The sequence below is a fragment of the Myzus persicae genome, unplaced genomic scaffold, assembly GCF_001856785.1.
Source record: "Myzus persicae strain clone G006 unplaced genomic scaffold, MPER_G0061.0, whole genome shotgun sequence".
Taxonomy (NCBI): Eukaryota; Metazoa; Arthropoda; class Insecta; order Hemiptera; family Aphididae; genus Myzus; species Myzus persicae.
This window is the reverse complement of record NW_019104148.1, coordinates 34,059-53,168: the sequence shown is the minus strand read 5'-3', so window position 1 is coordinate 53,168 and position 19,110 is coordinate 34,059. Positions and strand designations below refer to the sequence as shown.

Below are 19,110 nucleotides of genomic sequence, written 5' to 3'. Positions count from 1 at the left end.
TACCTATATATAATTTAAAACTATTATTGAAATTGCTTATGTCATAAATATCCAAATAGGTAAGTACCTATTATAGACTATAGTGACTAACCTAACCTACCCCCCCCCCCTCGGCGGGTAATACGTTTCCTATAACAAATGAATAATGGACATATTATTATTATATTTTGGTCCCGGCCCCAAAATTATCCTAATTCGGGTATGCTAATAATTTATAATATTTAAAATTGTAATAATAAATGATAATTACTTTTAGTTTTCACTTTAAAATAGCTATTATGTTAGAACGTTATAACTTATAAATATTAACACACAGAATAAAATAATTATGAAGGACTATGGTTAAAATAGTTGACTTTTAGCAATCACTCTCATACATTTATAATAATATATACCTATTTTATATTTTACTTATTGACAGTTTTTTTTATGCTATGAACATATTTTAATTTTTAGGAAATGTATAAGTATAGTAAAACTCTTAAAAATACCTCCTATACTAATTGTATTTATTGCCATTTATAAAAAAAATAACGAAATTTTGTTTCGTTATTTTTACAGAATTATACGTTTTAACAATATAATCAGTTTCATTGAAAAATGCTGAGGTATTCCTAAAATGTTTTCATTGGGTGAGGAATTTGTATTCTTCAATTTGCTTATGTACCAAATACCAATACGCTATCGTGTGAATGTTTTAAATTTTGGTCACAGAATAAATTCAATTCATATTTCATTATTCAGAATGATAAATTATAATTGAACTAGTATCGACTTTTGCAAACGTTGTGGTTCCTTTATGAAAACTGAAATGTTATGCTCGGGTACCTACAAAAGTACAAAACACAAATACCTACATACAAGTAACAACAACAGTTTGCATTCAAACAAATAACGTATTATTTGGCGTTTAATGAGTTTAGCCCAGAACCGTACTATTATTGATCAAAATCAATGGTATTATTAAAGGTCTTAGATCATAATAAACAAGCGCGAAATAAATAAATATGATACAAGTATATGATCTAAGCTCAAGGTGGATTCAATCCACCTAGGCATTAGTGTAGTACCAAGTTTATTATTATTCGAAGCATAGACTTATTATAAGCCTATGATTCGAAGTTTGGAAACGTATAGACACACTAAGATACAAACCAATTCTCTATTAGTCTAAATCTAATTTTTTTAAGTTTTTTTTTTTCAAATTTTTTACAAATACGATAGAATAACGGTCTAAGATAGTGCTTATATAGTCAATAGTCCGTACCCCGTGGACTGAATGAATCATAATTCATATTACGATTTATCTGTAATAGGCCAGAAGACAATCACAGAAATACGGAATAATAGCAGTGACGCAGCCTGCTGCTACATAATTGATAATTCGAGATGATGTCATCGAACGTTATCAGGATGAAAATACATGATTGTGTTATTTTCACTGTGATACTATAATCCATTGTTATCTTAAGATACTTCTTTAGTCCTTTCATAATAATATTTTTCTTTAAACTTTCCTTATGTTGTTACATAAATTATATTAGTAGTATTACTGTTCTACAAGTGTCAAATATTTCCTTTTTATTCTGCTTAACTATTGGTCACTATTGTTCTTTTGGCGTTTGAAATGGCAGCTATGGAGAGTATCCTTTTATGACGAAATTTTAATAATATTTGTACTATAGCTAGCAGTCCCGTCTGATGTTACCCATGACAAAGAGTCGCTGACGATGATCTTGGCTGTCTAATCGTTAAAAATATACAAGAAATGCCTGTTGGCTGTTTGTGTCAAACATCTACGGTCAGTCAAGACATGAAAAGTATTGCGCATTGGCGCTATCGTTTCGAAGATGGGAATGTTTGAAAGTCGAGTTTGAGCGTCTAGCTATATGTCATGTTTGTTGTAAATGAATACCTGAACGGGCTGGATATGGTCATCACCTTTGGTCCGGTACTTTTCGATATGTAAAAACCCTGTTTGAGTTATTCGCTATCAGTCTTACAGTGGATTGGATACAATGTACTGTCGTTTACTCGTTTTGTACTTTGTATAGTGCTTTTTGGTGTTAAAGAGTGTAGATTTGATAGCCTTGTATTTGAATGTGTAGGGATCAGTCATCATCGGAGTAAGTCAATAATGGACAATTAGGCGTAGTGGATTAAAGGATCAGTGTCTGGTTAGGTTAGATATGTTAGTATAATATAAGGATTATCCTTGTTTTAGGTATGTTCAATTGAGATTGATTCTATAAGGCATAATTTTCCTTATAAAGTTGTGTAGATCATTTATTTAACTTGAAGTTTGCAGTCAAAGAATTAGAAAGAAACTCCAAGAAATGCGAAAAAGAAGAAAAGGCTGAAAAATTAAAAACAAAGAAAGCTATACAAAAGGGTAATATGGAGGTAAATAATTTATATTTTATATACTTATATTATATTATATATTTTTTAATCGCTTATGATAATGTGTATCTAACTAACCCAAAATAAAAAACAAATAACCCCGCAAATAACCGATTATTACATTATGATTTAATACCCAAGGTTAAATAAAGTGTATAAATTATATATTGGGTCGGATATTATTGTAGCTTGGTATGGGTGACAGTCACTGATATCTATAAAATATACTTACATTTTTTTGAAGTTAGAAATAACTCTTTGCTGCTCACTCTACAAATACACAATGATCTGCCTAGATAGATGGGTTCTAAGTAAAAATATCTAAATTTAAAACTTTAAAGAATCATTTTTAAATTTTAAATTCATAAGTAATAATACTTCAAATACTGAACAGACATTTTAAATGTAGTTTTAGTCAATAGATAACACTTCTATTAAAATTAACAATGGCATTGTTAACTTAGAGTATCTCTACTACAATAATTAATTCATTATATTCCAGACAGATATGTTTTAATTGATTTTTTTACATTTTTTAACTACGGTAATCCAATAGTACCCAATTCACGCTGTGCTTTTTGCAATTAATGTCTAAATTGTGACTTACTTAAATCGATATTAAATCAATTTTAATAATAATGAAATGTTTAATAATAATAATACTTACTATGTTTGAAAATTGATTGTTCCATCTACATACAAATGTGCAATAAAAACGTGTGTAATATTATTTAAAGTGCAATAATTTCTTACAAATATGGATTTCATAAAGTTCTGAGCCCTGGGCCAGTTGGCTTTGATTGTTTTTATCAAAAAATTGTTATAATACATTTTTAATTTTAAAGTTTAATATTTCATACATTTTTACATTCCTATTCTAATAGGGTTATTTAAAATGCCATTGCTATTATTAAAATATTAGCAGAGGAAAGTATATATACAAGTGCAATATGTTATTGCATAAAAATTATTCTATTTTAATTCCTTTAGATTTTAGTAATATCAAACAAATTCCTTTGGAATACTATTTTTAGACATTAAAACTATAATAATTCCATTCTATGAATTTCAAAATTGTGTAACAAACAATTGAAAGTTAAGTCTACATTTATTCAAATCAATATATTTTTAGTTTAAAATGTAAATAAATAATAATTTATACTATTTATTTTAGGTTGCTCGCATACATGCTGAAAATGCTATAAGACAAAAGAGTCAATCATTGAACTATTTACGTATGAGTGCTAGAGTAGATGCAGTTGCTTCAAGAGTTCAAGGAGCTCTAACCACTAGAAAGGTAAGCTTAAAATATATGTATTTATGACACATATGACATCTCTTAAATACACTCCAATGTTTATTTACCCTTTTTGTTATTGTGATTTGTTAAAATAAAATATTTTATAATATTATATCAAGCTTATAATATAGAATAGCAAAAAAATGCAATGGCTATTTTTGAAAATATCTTTAAATGCTTTAGATCTCATACCTTCTTGATTTTTTGTTAATTTTTGTCTTATTTCTTCTTCGTATGCTAGCATTTAGTATTTTTTTAAAGTTTTCTCTGTCATCACAATCTTTTTATTTCGTGATGGTATCATAACAATATGCATTTTGAACAATACAGAGTTATTTTGCCAGTGCTCAACCCTCCACTTGGAGGACCAGACTATCCCATGCTGGGTACTTCATTGCATTGATATGTTTGCACTGAGTGTGTTCACTATGCCATATTAATACATTCTGTTTTACTTAACTATCTAAATAAGTGTATTTTAGTTATGGATCATTTATATCAAACTATAAAATATAACTTACTTTTCTAAATTCTTGTTTTTGAAATATCACATATTCATTGTAGTAGTTATTTCTACTTACGGAACTAAATCATATTCATAATGAATTATTAATTAATTTGATTATTATTATTTTTTTGTTAAATTATTAACTATCTATCTTTGTATTTAAAGCTATTAATTGTATTGTTATTTATTGTAATCTTTGTATAATTGTAAAATTGTATTTTTTGCTTTAAAACTTTTTATATTGTAAAGAAGTTGTAAAGTAGAAGTCAAATTCGTTCAACTGGAATCACTCTAAATATCTAAACACTATTGTGTCTAAAAGCAAATCATTTATTTTTAGAAATATTTTGCATATTTCATTAGTTTAAATTCTATATAGTGTTTATAACCAAAAAAGGTCAAAAAGGCCTCGTACAATATTATTAATCCTTGTATAAGTTGTATATAATTTTGTTTTATTTATTAGCGACTTAAATTCATGTGGTACTTTGAAGTGTTGTAAATACATAATAATATGTAATGGCTTATAATCATATTCAATACAATTTATTTGGCCAATAAAGATAAAATAGTTTGCATCTCAGTTTGTAATGACTAATAAAATACGTCATGATACAGTCATGAGTATCATAAATACTAATTACTTAACTTTAATTCTAGAATTATAATAACTGTAATATATTGACTTAAAATGTTTGAAAAACATTTAAAAAAATATTTATTTCAATTAATAGCATACCAATTGGTATTTGTTAATTATTGATCTATAAATAAAAATCAAATAAATTGTTTTCTCAAGGCTGCATATTAAATAGTTATGGCTTCTATCAAAAAATATAAAACAAATTTCCTTTACCATTGGCTGAATTTGAATATTCTTTACACAGTTAAACAAAATAATAGTTATAGTTTTATTTCTTATAAATAAAGTAGTGAAATTAAATTGATGTGTTGTAGTAAATTGAAAGTATGAACCTACTAAAAAAAATATTTATACAAAAATAAAATAAAATGAAATATTATGTTTCATGTTTTTAATTTATTGACCTTAATCAATATTTAAATATTTAGGTGACTCAAAGTATGGGAGGTGTTGTAAAAGCAATGGATGCAGCAATGAAATCTATGAATCTTGAAAAAATTTCTTCATTGATGGACAAATTTGAAAACCAATTTGAAGATTTAGATGTACAAAGTTCTTACATGGATAATACCATGTCTCAAAGTACTACTACTGCTGTGCCTCAAGGGGATGTTGAAAATTTGTTGCAGCAAGTTGCTGATGAAGCTGGGTAAACAATTGATATTTTTCTCAAACTTTATATATATTATGTATGTGCATAAATATTTTATATCACATTGATACTTTTTAGATTGGAACTAAAATTGGAACTTCCTACCAATCCTCAAAGTATCAGTTCTTTATCTTCTACTACAACAGAACAAGATGAGCTTACACAACGTTTAGCTCGTCTCAGACAAGCTGAATAAAAGAACAAACCAACAACTATAATATTGACTCAAATTATAATTTTGATTTATAGTTCAACGCTTTAGGTCAAACCGTTGTAGAACTTACCAAAAGTTCTCATATTATTTGTATCCATTAAAAAAATTAAATTTTCATAATATATGTTATGATGATAACTATACATATTATGTTGTTTTAGAATAACCAACATTCTAAATATGCAAGAGAAAAGTCTATTTGTTTCTTTTGGATACATACTGTCATCTTATTATTATAGTATTATAATTTTTATTAGCATTATTTATTTTTATATATATTATACATTATGTGGTTTATGTGTATTTTTTATAGTATGCATATATATATTTTTATTCAATTAAATATCACAGCAAAGTTATATTTTTAATCAATTAATTTAAAAAAGTATCAATATGATTCAATTATGTAATTTTTAATTTACTCTGATAGTAAAAAAAATTAAGTTGGCACTTCATTTTAACCTTATTTTAATCTATTAATTTGTTTATTAGGTACTATTAAATAAACGATAAAGATTAACAAGTTAAGAGTTATATTTTGGTTATAAGTTGTAATATAAATATTATGGTATGTAGTTGTTAATTTTATAAACAATTATTTATACGTCATCTTTAATTCTATAAAAGGAAATTATTATATTTGTTTCAAAATCTGAATAATTATACTTTCTTGAATGTAGTTTGAACAAATCGTCATAGGAATAGCTATTGAACTATACAAGTCTTGTTATAAAAGTTTTTATGTAGCGAGAGGAAAGGATTGCTGAATATAACCATGTAAGAGCATTGACATAGTTATGGAATATGCTTCAAAGCGGGAGGTGCTCTATTTAAATTGATTTGTAGCATTCAATAAGTTGAAGTGAGTAAAAGAATAAAGTTTATTTTCGGGGTACATTATTTCTTTTGTTATACTTACATTAGAATTGAAAAGTACCCAATATTCACAATTTAACTTTTTTTTTTATAAGAAATTTACAATCTTTTCTTACACCGAATAATAAGCAAATGTGACAGCACTATAATTAAATTATAAATTATTTTTTTAACATTTATTGTTTATTAGTTTTTGTTTATTAAGTTAGTGGATTATTGTATTTATGTTGCTGAACTAATCTTGATAAATGTAGCATCAAAAGAAATACTTACAATACACTTATTATTTTAATTTATTTAAAGTAATATTTAACAAATGCAATATAGCTTTAAAATGACCATGGTTTTTTAAATTGTTTTCAAAGTATAATTAATGGTACAATTTCTTACAATACATTTAAATTTGATTTTTTCCGTCTTTAAAAGAATTAAATTTACCTAAACTATTTAATCATTCAAATGAAATGTCTGTTTAATTTCAAGTTCATATTTGTACAAAGTGTTTTACAGTATTGAGTGTTGTTCAAGTGGTGGATAATAAAAAACATTATTACCACTGTTAGTTATTCCCCCACCTAACAACTATTTTAACACCCTGTACAATTTATGTTTGTTTTTTTGTCAATATAATATATTTATTATTATATTATTTAGTGTAGGTAATTCTCGAGTGCAATTGAATGTTCATGCACCTACCTAATTTACTTCATATTAGTTAGTTTAGCATTCATTACCTCTAATTCCTTATACTAATGAATGAGTGTTAATACGTCTTTATAAAACTAAATGATTACTTACATCATATATAATGTATCAGTCAATGGATTTTAAAGGGTATAATATATCAAATGAAAATGAAGAAATTGTACCTATTGGATCCATGAATTATATATCAACAAAATATGAGGTATCTTTTTATTTTATTTTATAAAAAAATGTTCAGTTTTTCAATATATTACAAAGCACACCTATGTTATACATTTATAACACCCATTTATTACAAAACATACCTATATTAAACAATGTCATATACATCACTATAAAAGCAATTAATGTTATAATTATTATTAAGTAATGCAGTAGGTTAAATACATTTTTGCCAAAACATTGGATCTGACAATTTTATTGTGAGCATAAAATTGAATGATATACTTTAAACTTGTGCCCACAAAATATATTTTTAAATTATGACAAAATTACCAACTTAAATCATTAACTTTGTTCAAGTATCTAATTTTGTGCAAATTCGAACTTAAGATCTCTGTAAAAAACTGGTTTAAAAATTAAACATTAGATACATTTTTATCTACAAAATAATTTGCAAATGTTTGTCATTTTGATGAATTTTGTAAACAATTTTAACTTTAAATGTTTATGCATCATCATTATTTTTAAATTGCTACTGTATAAGCTTATCCAGGATAAACATTTAGAGGACATTTCAAGTATTTACAACTGTTCGTTTTTAAAATATCAAAAATTGATTGAGGAAGTTAATTTATGGGTGAACATCCAATGTCCAAAAAATTTGAAACATTCATAAAAAAATAATAGGTATTTCTTCCGAAAAAATTTTTGTTTGTAATAGGTATTAGGTAGAAACAATTATGAGGAATCTTGTATTATAATTTCAATACATTTCTAATTACAAAATAATTCTCACATTTTCGTGAGCTTTACAAGTATTGTTAAAATTCTAATTTTGAACAGTGTAAAAAATATTCTGATTGTATTTTCGATATTTTTTAATTGGCATATCGCATATGAACAATAGGAATGATGAACTACACATTTTGACCAAGTGAAAACATTTCTTTTGACATTGATAGAAAAAAAACTAAAAACAATCAAGTGTTAATGTCAAATGTCTATAAATAGATCAAAAAGCGTCAACATTCCAGTTTTTATTTATTTTTTATTAAACTCAATTGTTTTGTAAAATACTGGGAGTTTTAAATCAAATTTTGATCTCTCAAAAGTACCACCTGGATCCAATTTTCTATTAAAAACCACCCTCTAAGTTGAAAATTGAAGCAATTTTTTTTTGACGATTTTGAGTGTGTACCTAACTTATTACATTGGCTATTACTATTAGTGTCTATACATATATCCCATAATACACTATACTAAAATACAGAAATATAGTCTTATTAAAGTAAAAAAACTAGTTGAAGAATTTATACATAAACTATAAAAAAAAACCCAATCACTATGAAATACATATATCACATAGGTATTGTATTTATAATATTATTAAGAACAAAATACTTGGAGGGTGCTCATCAGTCAGCCTCAGCACCCATGTAATTACGCCAATGTCCCCAATCCTCACAAGACCAAATGTTAAATATACACTTATTCTTATATTATGTAAATACCTATAAATAATAATATAGAATTTCTATTGATGATTAAACAATTTAACCGATTTGGCTAATTGTGATATATTTTTAATTTTTGATTTTATAGAGTTTAGATTATGAAGTCATTGAAAATGAGTTATACCGTGAAGAAGAACAAAAAAAAGGTTATAGATTTGTCGTACAAAAAGATTTTTCTAGATGGATGGCATTTTTTTGGATTGGGGTGACAATTGCCTTTATTGGAATAATAATTTTTATTTCCATTGAAATTGGGACCACTTTTAAGTTCAACATGATCAAAAAATGTATCCTTTTACATAAGTTAAACTTATTATTAATAACTGTGAATATTAGACTGAATAGAAAATTATACCTTTGATTATGTGCTTTAAACATTTTGAATGTGGTCTATTATTTAGATTTTAGATTAAATCATAAATGACAAAATTATTATTAATAAATTGTATGAGCACTTTACATAATATACATTTTAAAAATCCATTTTGTTTGAAACATTTGTACCTACCTCATTACAATACATTGATTTACGTCAAGGGTCAAATTCACTAGTAGTATGGGAACATTTTTTAACACATTTGTCAATTTGGGCCATGATTTCAAAAATTTTAATATCACAATTGAGGGCGTATAAAGAAAATCCCTTTTTACATTTGTGCCTAATACCTATAGCCCATTAAAGAGCAAATGGATTAAAATGATGTCTTGATTCCAATGAAGTGTGACAATCTTATGCTGTACTTTCTGGTCTTACCCACTTTTGGTAAAAATAAACATTTTACCTCTCTCAATCTTCTTGGAGAAATGTAACTATTGTAAGGACTACAGATGAGTATAGACAACTTATATAGCCTACCTACTAAATTTTGTAAATCTCAACTTAATTGGTGTTTAATTAATAATTACCAATGCAATTATAAATGAGGTACCTATAATATTATATACCTATTCATTAATTCACAATGAGAATAAGAGTCAATATTTCTTTACTTTAAATAACTTAGACTTTGATGGTTGTACAGAAGCGGATTGTATGATCAAACCATATTTGGTGGCCCTTTTACTGAACTTAATTCCTTCATTGATTGGGTCTTGTCTTATAGTTTATGTTGAAGTGAGTACATTTTTAAGGTCACATAATCATAATATGCTGTTTAATATAACAATGCACTACCTATTACTCTGTAATAATTATAATGTTTAATATATATTGCATTGATGTACTAGCCTATGGCCAAAGGTTCCGGTATCCCGGCTGTGAAATGTTTTTTAAATGGAATCAAAGTACCAAGATTGATTAGATTAAAGACATTGGTTGTCAAAGTGATTGGTGTTGCGTGTGTGGCACTTGGTGGTATGTGGGGTGGTAAAGTAAGTTTAATTGTCATTTCATATAAAGCATAGGTACTATTTTGATATTATACTTCATCAAATAAAATAAGCGTATACTATTGACGTTGTAAATTTAACTAATATTTTTACTGTCATTACTAGAGCAAGGACTTTCATGCATTTGCATGTTTTTTCTGGTTTAGTTAAACGTATGCAGAGTTGAGAGTAAGTACACAATACTTTTCACAACGCTTGTGACCAAAAGCTAAAAGTTTTTAGTGCATATTTTTGCATATTTGGATATTTTTTGGTTTAAGGGGCATATTTTTGATTGTAAGAGCATATTTTAAGCTTTTAGTGCATATTTTGATGGTTTATCGAATTCGAGCACTTTGGTGAATATTTTCCTTGAATCAAGGTTAACAATTTGTTATAAACTTATAAAGACGATAGAGATAAATTTTATCTTAAAATAATAATAATGGTCAGTATTTATTATGTCTATTTTTGTATTTTTATTTAACGAATAGTAGGTTAGTAGGATAAAAACAATAGTATGAAGTATCTATAGTCAGTAGGTAGATTAGATCAGTTCTAGTAGATTCGCTGCGTGTGTGAAACTTTCGTGTGTTTAATTTTTGTATAACGTTCATGAGTTTTATTTTTGTCACTTTATAAATATGCCAAAAGAAAAATCGACAAAAGCTTATCGTTTGCGCAATTTTTTAATCGAGTATGGCGAATCTGTATTTTCAATGATAATAATTAAGAAGAATGGGATCCAAAAATTTAAAAAAATTTAAAATCAATTTAATAAAAAAATGTACCTTAAGTTTAAACTTACAGCGAATAATAATGATATTAAATTTTTTTATTGCATATTTTTAATTTTTTGATGCATAAGTGCATACTTTTAAATGCATATTTGATGATTTTTTAGTGCATGAAAGTCCTTGTTTTAGTCATTACCTACGAATCTAATATATAAATATATGTATAGATAATATTATTATGTTCTTGTATAAGTATGATAAAATTTTTTTAGGAAGGTCCTATGATTCATGCAGGATCTATAGTGGCCGCTGGAATTTCTCAAGGAAAAAGTACAACATTCAATAAAGATTTGGGTGCATTGAATTTTTTCAGAGAAGATCACGAAAAAAGAGATTTTGTGTCTGGGGGTGCTGCAGCAGGAATTGCTGCCGCTTTTGGTGCTCCAGTAGGTATGTAATTTTGCAAAATAGGCATTCTTATGTTGCAATATTTATTACTTATTAGTTTTGTTAAAACTATCCATAAACATTTGACCATAGGTGGTCTGCTATTCAGTTTAGAAGAGGGTGCTAGTTTCTGGAATCAAGCACTTACATGGCGAACATTTTTTGGATCTATGGTTTCAATGTTTGTATTACACTCTGTTTTAAGTGCTTACCATGGGCATCCAGGTTAAGTCGTCGATATATTGTTCTCCTTCTATAAATCTATAATAATACTTAGAAAGTGTGTATAATTTGTAAATGTATTAATATTTTATACTGTAGGTGACCTTACATATAAAGGTTTGTTAAATTTTGGAAAATTTGAAGATCTATCATATCATATACTCGACATTCCTGTATTTGTACTGATGGGTATAGTCGGAGGATTGACAGGAGCACTATTTTGCCATTTAAATCTCAGATTATTTATATTCAGAAAAAGGTAAAATTTTTCTTTTCTATCATAAAACGCATAACAATACACTAAGTGATTTAGTTTATTTCATTTTCATTTTATTTAAAAATGCAAATGAAAATAAGCGATAAATCAAATGATTTGTTTTGATTTTTTACAGATATGTTAATAAGGACTGGAAAAAAGTTTTAGAAGTTTTAATTGTGTGTGCAACTACAGTGACCATTAGTTTCTTACTCATTCTGTTTACTAGTGATTGCAAAAAATTAGGACTTGATCCAACAGATCACCCCATTCAGGTATAAATAAACATGACAATAAAATACAAGAAGATTATATATATTCTGAAAAAAGTCATAATTTTTATAAATTATAATGTTTATATGATATGACTACTAAAATAGTTAAATGTAATGGCAAAATGTAGAATGTTCTATTAATTTTTTTATATCTTATCAGTTTGGATGCAATGATGGTGAATTTAACGCAATGGCTGCTTTATGGTTTCAGCTCTTAGAGGGAACAGTGCGGTCATTGTTTCATGATACTCCTGGTATTATTATTTATAAATATTATTTGTATCTGGTTCTGCGCTACTATACTCAATTCTCCACATTAATTATGGTTTTTATGTCATGTTTTAGATGTTTTTAATACAACTACAGTTGTTTATTTTTGTATATGTGCTTATTTCATAACATTATGGACATATGGAGTGCATTTTAGTGGTGGTGTGTTAATACCTGGACTGTGTACTGGAGCAGCATGGGGACGTCTTGTTGGACTAGCAGTATTTCATTTTTTTCCTAATACAGTATGATATTAATATGTTATAACATAAACTTATTATAGTACTATACATTTATATGCTATGCAAAACAATCACTTTAATTTCAGAATATAGGTATTTATTCGTTGATTGGTGCTGCATCACAATTGGGTGGAATTACAAGAATGACAATTAGTTTGACAATTATACTAGTAGAAGCTACCGGAAGTATAACATTTGGCTTACCACTTATGATTTGCTTAATGACAGCTAAGTGGGTCGGAGATTTTTTTTCCGAAGTAAGTGAATCAATAAAACTATTTTCAATTTTCAATATAGGTACCTACTGTCAGGGGCGGACTGGGCCGGCGGGAAACCGGGAACTTTCCCGGTGGGCCGCTGTTCAAAAATAATTTGTTATTATTGCATTACTTATTATTTAAAATAAAATAGCCAATAGGTATAAATTCAAATGATGAATATTTTATATTTTCATATTATCATTACTCGCGTGTATGAAAAATTGTTTACATTTGGTGTTTAAAAATAGATTTTAGGTTTTGGTTTGGCTGATACTCCATCAGGAGTTTGCGTATGATCAATAATTTGAATAATATATTATTTTAGTAATGCAAGAAAATCTTTGCAATTAACCGCAAATAAGCATTAAAAATGTAAATACCTATCTATTACCTAAAATTATTACTTTTCCCTAGTATTTTTTTTAAATAATAGGTATGCAATATGAATTTAATTTATTTCCAAAGGAAAAATGAGTTAAATCTAGTTATAACTAGAGTTAGGATGTTGATGACCTAAAAAACACACAAAAATGTCCTAAAAAAAATGCAAAAAAACCCTAAAAAAAGTGCAAAAATGCTCTGAAAACTTCAAAAAATGACCTTAAAAATTATCTAAAATACTAATTAAGTAAGTGAAAAAACTTATTTATAAATAATAATTTTTATTAGAGATATGGGTATAATAATGGGTGTAATAGTAATTTAAAATATGAATTATAAATATATTAAGCATTTAAATAATTCAATATATAACACTCAAAGAGTAAATCTTATCGGAACGCGATAAATGTAATCACAACAAAAACCCCACAATAATAATATTAAAATTATTTTTTACTAATAGTCCAAATCCAAAGTTAGATTTTAAATAAATTAAATTTGTTTCCAAACTTGGGTGTAACATTTGCCCTAAAATCTATAATTTGTAAAAAATGCTCTAAAAGATGAAAAAATGACTTAAAAATGTTGAAAAATGACGTTAAAAAACAAAAAAAATGCATTTATAGCTGAAAATGCAAAAAATGCAAAAAAATGCAAAATAAAATTAGAATATTCTGCATCAAGGGAGCATGAAACAAATTTTTAGCTAGGATAGCATTGTACAGAATAAAAGGAAAAAAAATGCAAAAGTCATCAACATTCTAACTCTAGTTATAACTAATAAAAGTTAATATACTACAATATAAGTGTCATAATATTTTATATTTTTACATAAGTTATTAAATATTATTATGTTATGATTTAATGACTTTTACCAATATATTATTTATTTGTGAAGTACTTCATTAATATTAAACAAAATTAAAATTACATATTGAAACTATTTGGTAAGTTTAGCTTAACAAATTTTAAGTTTCACACGAGTTCCGAACCCAACAGTCCCAAAAACCCCTGGCTAATAACCTCTTACTTGATGCCATAAACAATTAATGAAAAAAAAAAAAAATCTTAAGTTGTTTTCTGGGAAAATTGAAAATGTATAGAGGCTGCATTCCTCATTGAATAAAACGTTGGTATATTTAAGTTTTTAAATTTTTGTGATGACGAAAAATGGCAAGGGCCGGGTCAAAATATAGATTTCCCGGGCCAAAATGTTGCCCCAGTCCGCCCCTGCCTACTGTTGTTAACCGTGTCAGAATTTTGTCTATGTTGTGTGTATCTAAACTGAAGTTGAATAATATCACAATGATATTTTTGTTATAAAGTCCTTAATAGCAGTGGCACCACTAGATATTTTTGAGCCCTAAAGTAAAATATAAAATTAAAAATGATATACTACCAGAAAATTTCCTAAACAATCCAAAAGGCAAGGTGCACCACTCCTCTCCCACCCAATCAACCAAAATCCTTTCTATAGTTAGGAATTGCATAGTAATTTCACTATTATGTTAATACTTGAATAAATTTATAAATTAAAATATAAAATAAGAAATTAATAATTTAAAATATAATTATTTTTATAAATTGCATACATAGTGTGTAGTAATGTAATATATTATATACCCAGTAGTGGACTACTACTCATACTAGCACCCAACACATATTTCACATAATTAATTTATAATTTATAGTTTACTTTTGTGTATATTATGTATTTATATTATCATAGGTAATACATTTAAATGTTACCTACTTATAAGTTGTAACTTGTAAGTCAATGTAAGATATAGTTTTCAGCTGGTACTTCGTAGTTGGATTAGTAAGTAGGAACTATTGAGTTTCATTTTAAAAGTAGATAATTATATAATTTAACTTCATTATTTTAAACATATAAACTAATACACTTTCAATTTTGTGTAGTTAGGACAACATGGGAGGGGGAGATTCTTACTTTACAAGCATAATAATTGAATACAAATATCTAATAATTATATTTATTTATCATTCTAATCAAGATGAATTTTTTTTTAATGCAATAGTTTTAATTGTAAGTTTATTTTATATAGAGCATATATGACACACAAATCGAGTTAAGTGGTATGCCATTATTAGCTTGGGACCCACCACCATTATCTTCTAACATTTATGCCAACAATTTAATGACGCATCCAGTTATTACATTTAAAACTAAAGAAACAGTTGGAAACATTGTGAAAACATTAAAAACATATTCACATAATGGTTTTCCAGTGATTGAATATGTTCAGAATTATGAATTAGTAAGTTAACAATTGGTTATCTTATTAATTGTTGTTATTTTTTTAAACATTTTAATTCAGAATACATTATTGTACTTACTTAGGATGAAGGCAAAACTAAATGTTATCTGCGTGGTTTAATATTACGATCACAACTAATTGTACTTTTACAAAACAAAATATTTAATGGGCCTCTGACTAATTATTGGGACTCTGTTACAATGGAAACTTTTAGAGAAGACTATCCTAGGTACTCAAGTATTGAAGTAAGTATTGAATTACTTTGAATGGTATTGTATTCAGAAAATAAAAATGCAACTAGCTGTCAATGATTACATATTTATATTATGATTTATGAGTATTAATTTTTAGTAATAATTAATTGTTATTTTTTTTCAATTTCAATCTTATTATAAAGGTACTATGTATTTTAAAACAACCCAAATAGGATGATTGTACTAGGTAATATTTTTTATATAGCCAGCAATGTCATGCTCTTCAGCCGTGATGCCTATAAAAGTACCTATAGAGTAAACTATTTTTGTATTAATTTCAGTAATTTGTTGATGGTAATACAAATTAGACATCTTGTCGGGGGTGGTAAAAACTCCCTACTAAGTAGGTACTCTGGATACACAGTAACCTATTTTACTATATATATTTATGACATAAGTTATACCTAACTATCTAAGTAGGTACCTATAGTCACAAATTTCAAATAATGCCAAGCTACCTTATTATTACAATTTACAGTTATATATTAAGTTGTTATCGCTATATTACATATTATTGCAAGTTACTTATTGTTGTCTTCTTAATTATTCTGTTAGATTTAGTTTAAGTAGGTATATTATTTGTTATGTCAAATTGGACTTCTGTTTTATTCAAATTATTAAATTATTATTATCATAGGATATTGAACTACTGCAGAATGACCTTAAACTAACAATTGATTTATCGCGATTCATGAATCCATCTCCGTATATTGTTCAACATGTGAGTATAACAAATATTCATAATATTTGTTTTTTTATACTTTATAGTTTATAGGCAATATTAATATATTATGTAGGTACATTTTATGCCTTACGGATACATATATGCATCCATTATAGTTATACCATTTATTTATGATCTGGTATATCTATTCAAATTCAAACAAAACTACTAAATTATTTACAATACCTTTATAGGTACCATATTTTACTCGGATTTATAATTATAATGTATACTTGAATTTTCAATTCTCACTAAGAAATTCATAGTTTTGAATCAAAAAAAACTTTTATTTTGATATTGTCCTAATTTATATTTTGCTTTTATACTTTAGACTTAAATATTTTAGTTTAATAAATTACACTTGAAAATAATTTTTATACTTGTTTTATACATATAGACAATGTCATTGCCACGTATTTTTAAACTATTCAGAGCTATGGGACTTCGGCATATAGTTGTTGTGAATGATTCAAATGAAGTAATTATTTCCTCTTTGCCTATTAATTATTGTTTTTCAATTTTTGTAATCAAAAACTGGATAGTATATTCTCATTCAAATTATAGGTTGCTGGGATTGTCACACGCAAAGATTTAGCTCGATATAAAGTAATTAGACACATGGGTAAAATCAGTGTAACCGAACTGAAGTTTTCAAGCAAAATGGATTAGGTAAATAATTTTCTTATAGCGATTGTCGATAATCTTATCGATTTATAAAATCTTATATTGAAATATTAATTTTTTTTATTTTGTTATAAATGGTAGTTATACATTAATTTGTGTTAACCTATTGTATCTATATATTTATAATGTCACTTTGATTTAATTCAGACAATTAAAAGTATAAGAAATACAATTGTTAAATGTGGTGTTAAAAACTAGACTATTGTACAGTATTAAAGATGAATTTGCATTCAAAATTTTAAATAAAACATTATTTTTGTGTATTATTACTGTGTTATGAAATTAAATTTGACAACCCTTGTTGGAACATGATTTGTATAAATATTATGTATTTATGCTAAACTGTAATATTGTGAAAATAAAACTTGATAATAAAGCAATATTAGATGATAGAATTTGAAGGGGCATACTTTATACTTTAAATTGTTTTGTTGCATCTTGCCAGAGCTTAAAGTGGGGAAACTCCGGGGGACTGATGTCTCCATATAGTTTTAAGCATTCTATGTATAATTTATGCATTCATTTTCAAAGAAGACACTTTTTAACTGCTGTCAGAGTTGGAGGGACCGAGTCCTCCTGCCCCCCCCCCCATTTTAACCCCTGCATCTTGTACGCTTAGAACTTATTATTTATTTTTATCTACTATAATTCACAAGATTTTACATACTTAATGATTATTTGATTTATTTGTTAATTTAAATAATAGGTACCTAAATGTTGTTAAATAAATTAAAATATGAAAAGCCTATTATTATTAAATAGTTTTAAGATAAATGAGAATATGAAATTAAACCATTTTACCAGTTCACATTGATGATTATAATTTTTCGTATAATAATATAAATATATAACATAGATGATAAGTTGTTATCATTTATGTTTTGCTACAAATTAATAATAATTAATAATTATGTAGGTATTAATATTTGGATTATTGGATTGTATTAACATTAAAAATACAGTGAAGTTGCTATAGAACCACTATGTGTAACCTATTTTATAATTTATATCTAAAGACCTGATTTTGCAGAAAATGCATGTTGCAATTTTCAACATCATAGTCCATAGACATGCAGTCAATGAGTCTCCATAAATCATTACTTAATTGATTAAATATCAAAATTTTATAGTGCATATTTATGCATATTTTGTGCATATTTTATCAAAAAACCGTACAAATACACACCTAACGATAAAAAAATGTGTTGAGCAAACATAAAAAAGAGATTATAGGTAGGTACGTTTATATATTATTAATATGAAATATTTTACATCTCAAAGAATAGTCGGGCGCTAAAAATAGGTAAGGTTATTGTTTTTCCAATTAACATACTACATTAAATTTTTCGTTCTTTTTTCCTATAGGTATACCTATATAATTATATCACCAATGTATCTATTACTTAATTTTTTTACAATGTATCAATGATTAAAAATTAAATTACAATTTAACAAAATATATTGTTGTATTACATATTTGTTATATTATTTTATTTTATTTATTTTATTTTATAAATTTACGCCAATCGGCTTTTTTACATAGGTATAACAAAAATAACATTGTATATATATTAAAACAGTAGGTAATACAGGGGATGTTGATAAGAGTGACAGAAAAAAATATGTACTATTAAGGCCAAAGATCAAAATTATTATTATTCGACGAGCGCATAGCTCTAACTAAGGGATCGTTCATCAGGAAGTTGGACCTTGAAGTGGGGAAGAGGAATGGCT

At 26.3% G+C, this 19,110-nt stretch overlaps 2 protein-coding genes across 3 annotated transcripts; both read left to right on the top strand.

Moving 5' to 3' along the window:
• Positions 1-1,431: 1,431 nt before the first annotated feature.
• LOC111039275 (charged multivesicular body protein 1b) lies at positions 1,432-5,973 on the top strand. The gene is made up of 5 exons (XM_022322709.1): positions 1,432-1,643; positions 2,282-2,403; positions 3,578-3,700; positions 5,283-5,503; positions 5,585-5,973. Exons 1-5 carry the CDS (start codon positions 1,628-1,630, stop codon positions 5,700-5,702), a joined length of 600 nt encoding a protein of 199 aa, XP_022178401.1. The 5' UTR covers positions 1,432-1,627; the 3' UTR covers positions 5,703-5,973.
• A 269-nt stretch (positions 5,974-6,242) lies between these two features.
• LOC111039274 (H(+)/Cl(-) exchange transporter 7-like) lies at positions 6,243-17,642 on the top strand. 2 transcript variants are annotated; one of them, XM_022322708.1, is made up of 16 exons: positions 6,243-6,582; positions 9,066-9,264; positions 9,982-10,091; positions 10,205-10,348; positions 11,355-11,532; positions 11,623-11,754; positions 11,851-12,010; positions 12,144-12,282; positions 12,443-12,536; positions 12,628-12,797; positions 12,881-13,051; positions 15,502-15,714; positions 15,798-15,959; positions 16,606-16,689; positions 17,090-17,170; positions 17,257-17,642. In XM_022322708.1, exons 2-16 carry the CDS (start codon positions 9,162-9,164, stop codon positions 17,359-17,361), a joined length of 2,046 nt encoding a protein of 681 aa, XP_022178400.1. In that variant the 5' UTR covers positions 6,243-6,582; positions 9,066-9,161; the 3' UTR covers positions 17,362-17,642. The 2 variants fall into 2 exon arrangements, with proteins under 2 accessions (XP_022178400.1, XP_022178398.1); XM_022322706.1 differs by lacking the exon at positions 6,243-6,582 and adding an exon at positions 7,256-7,503.
• The last annotated feature ends 1,468 nt before the right edge of the window (positions 17,643-19,110 follow it).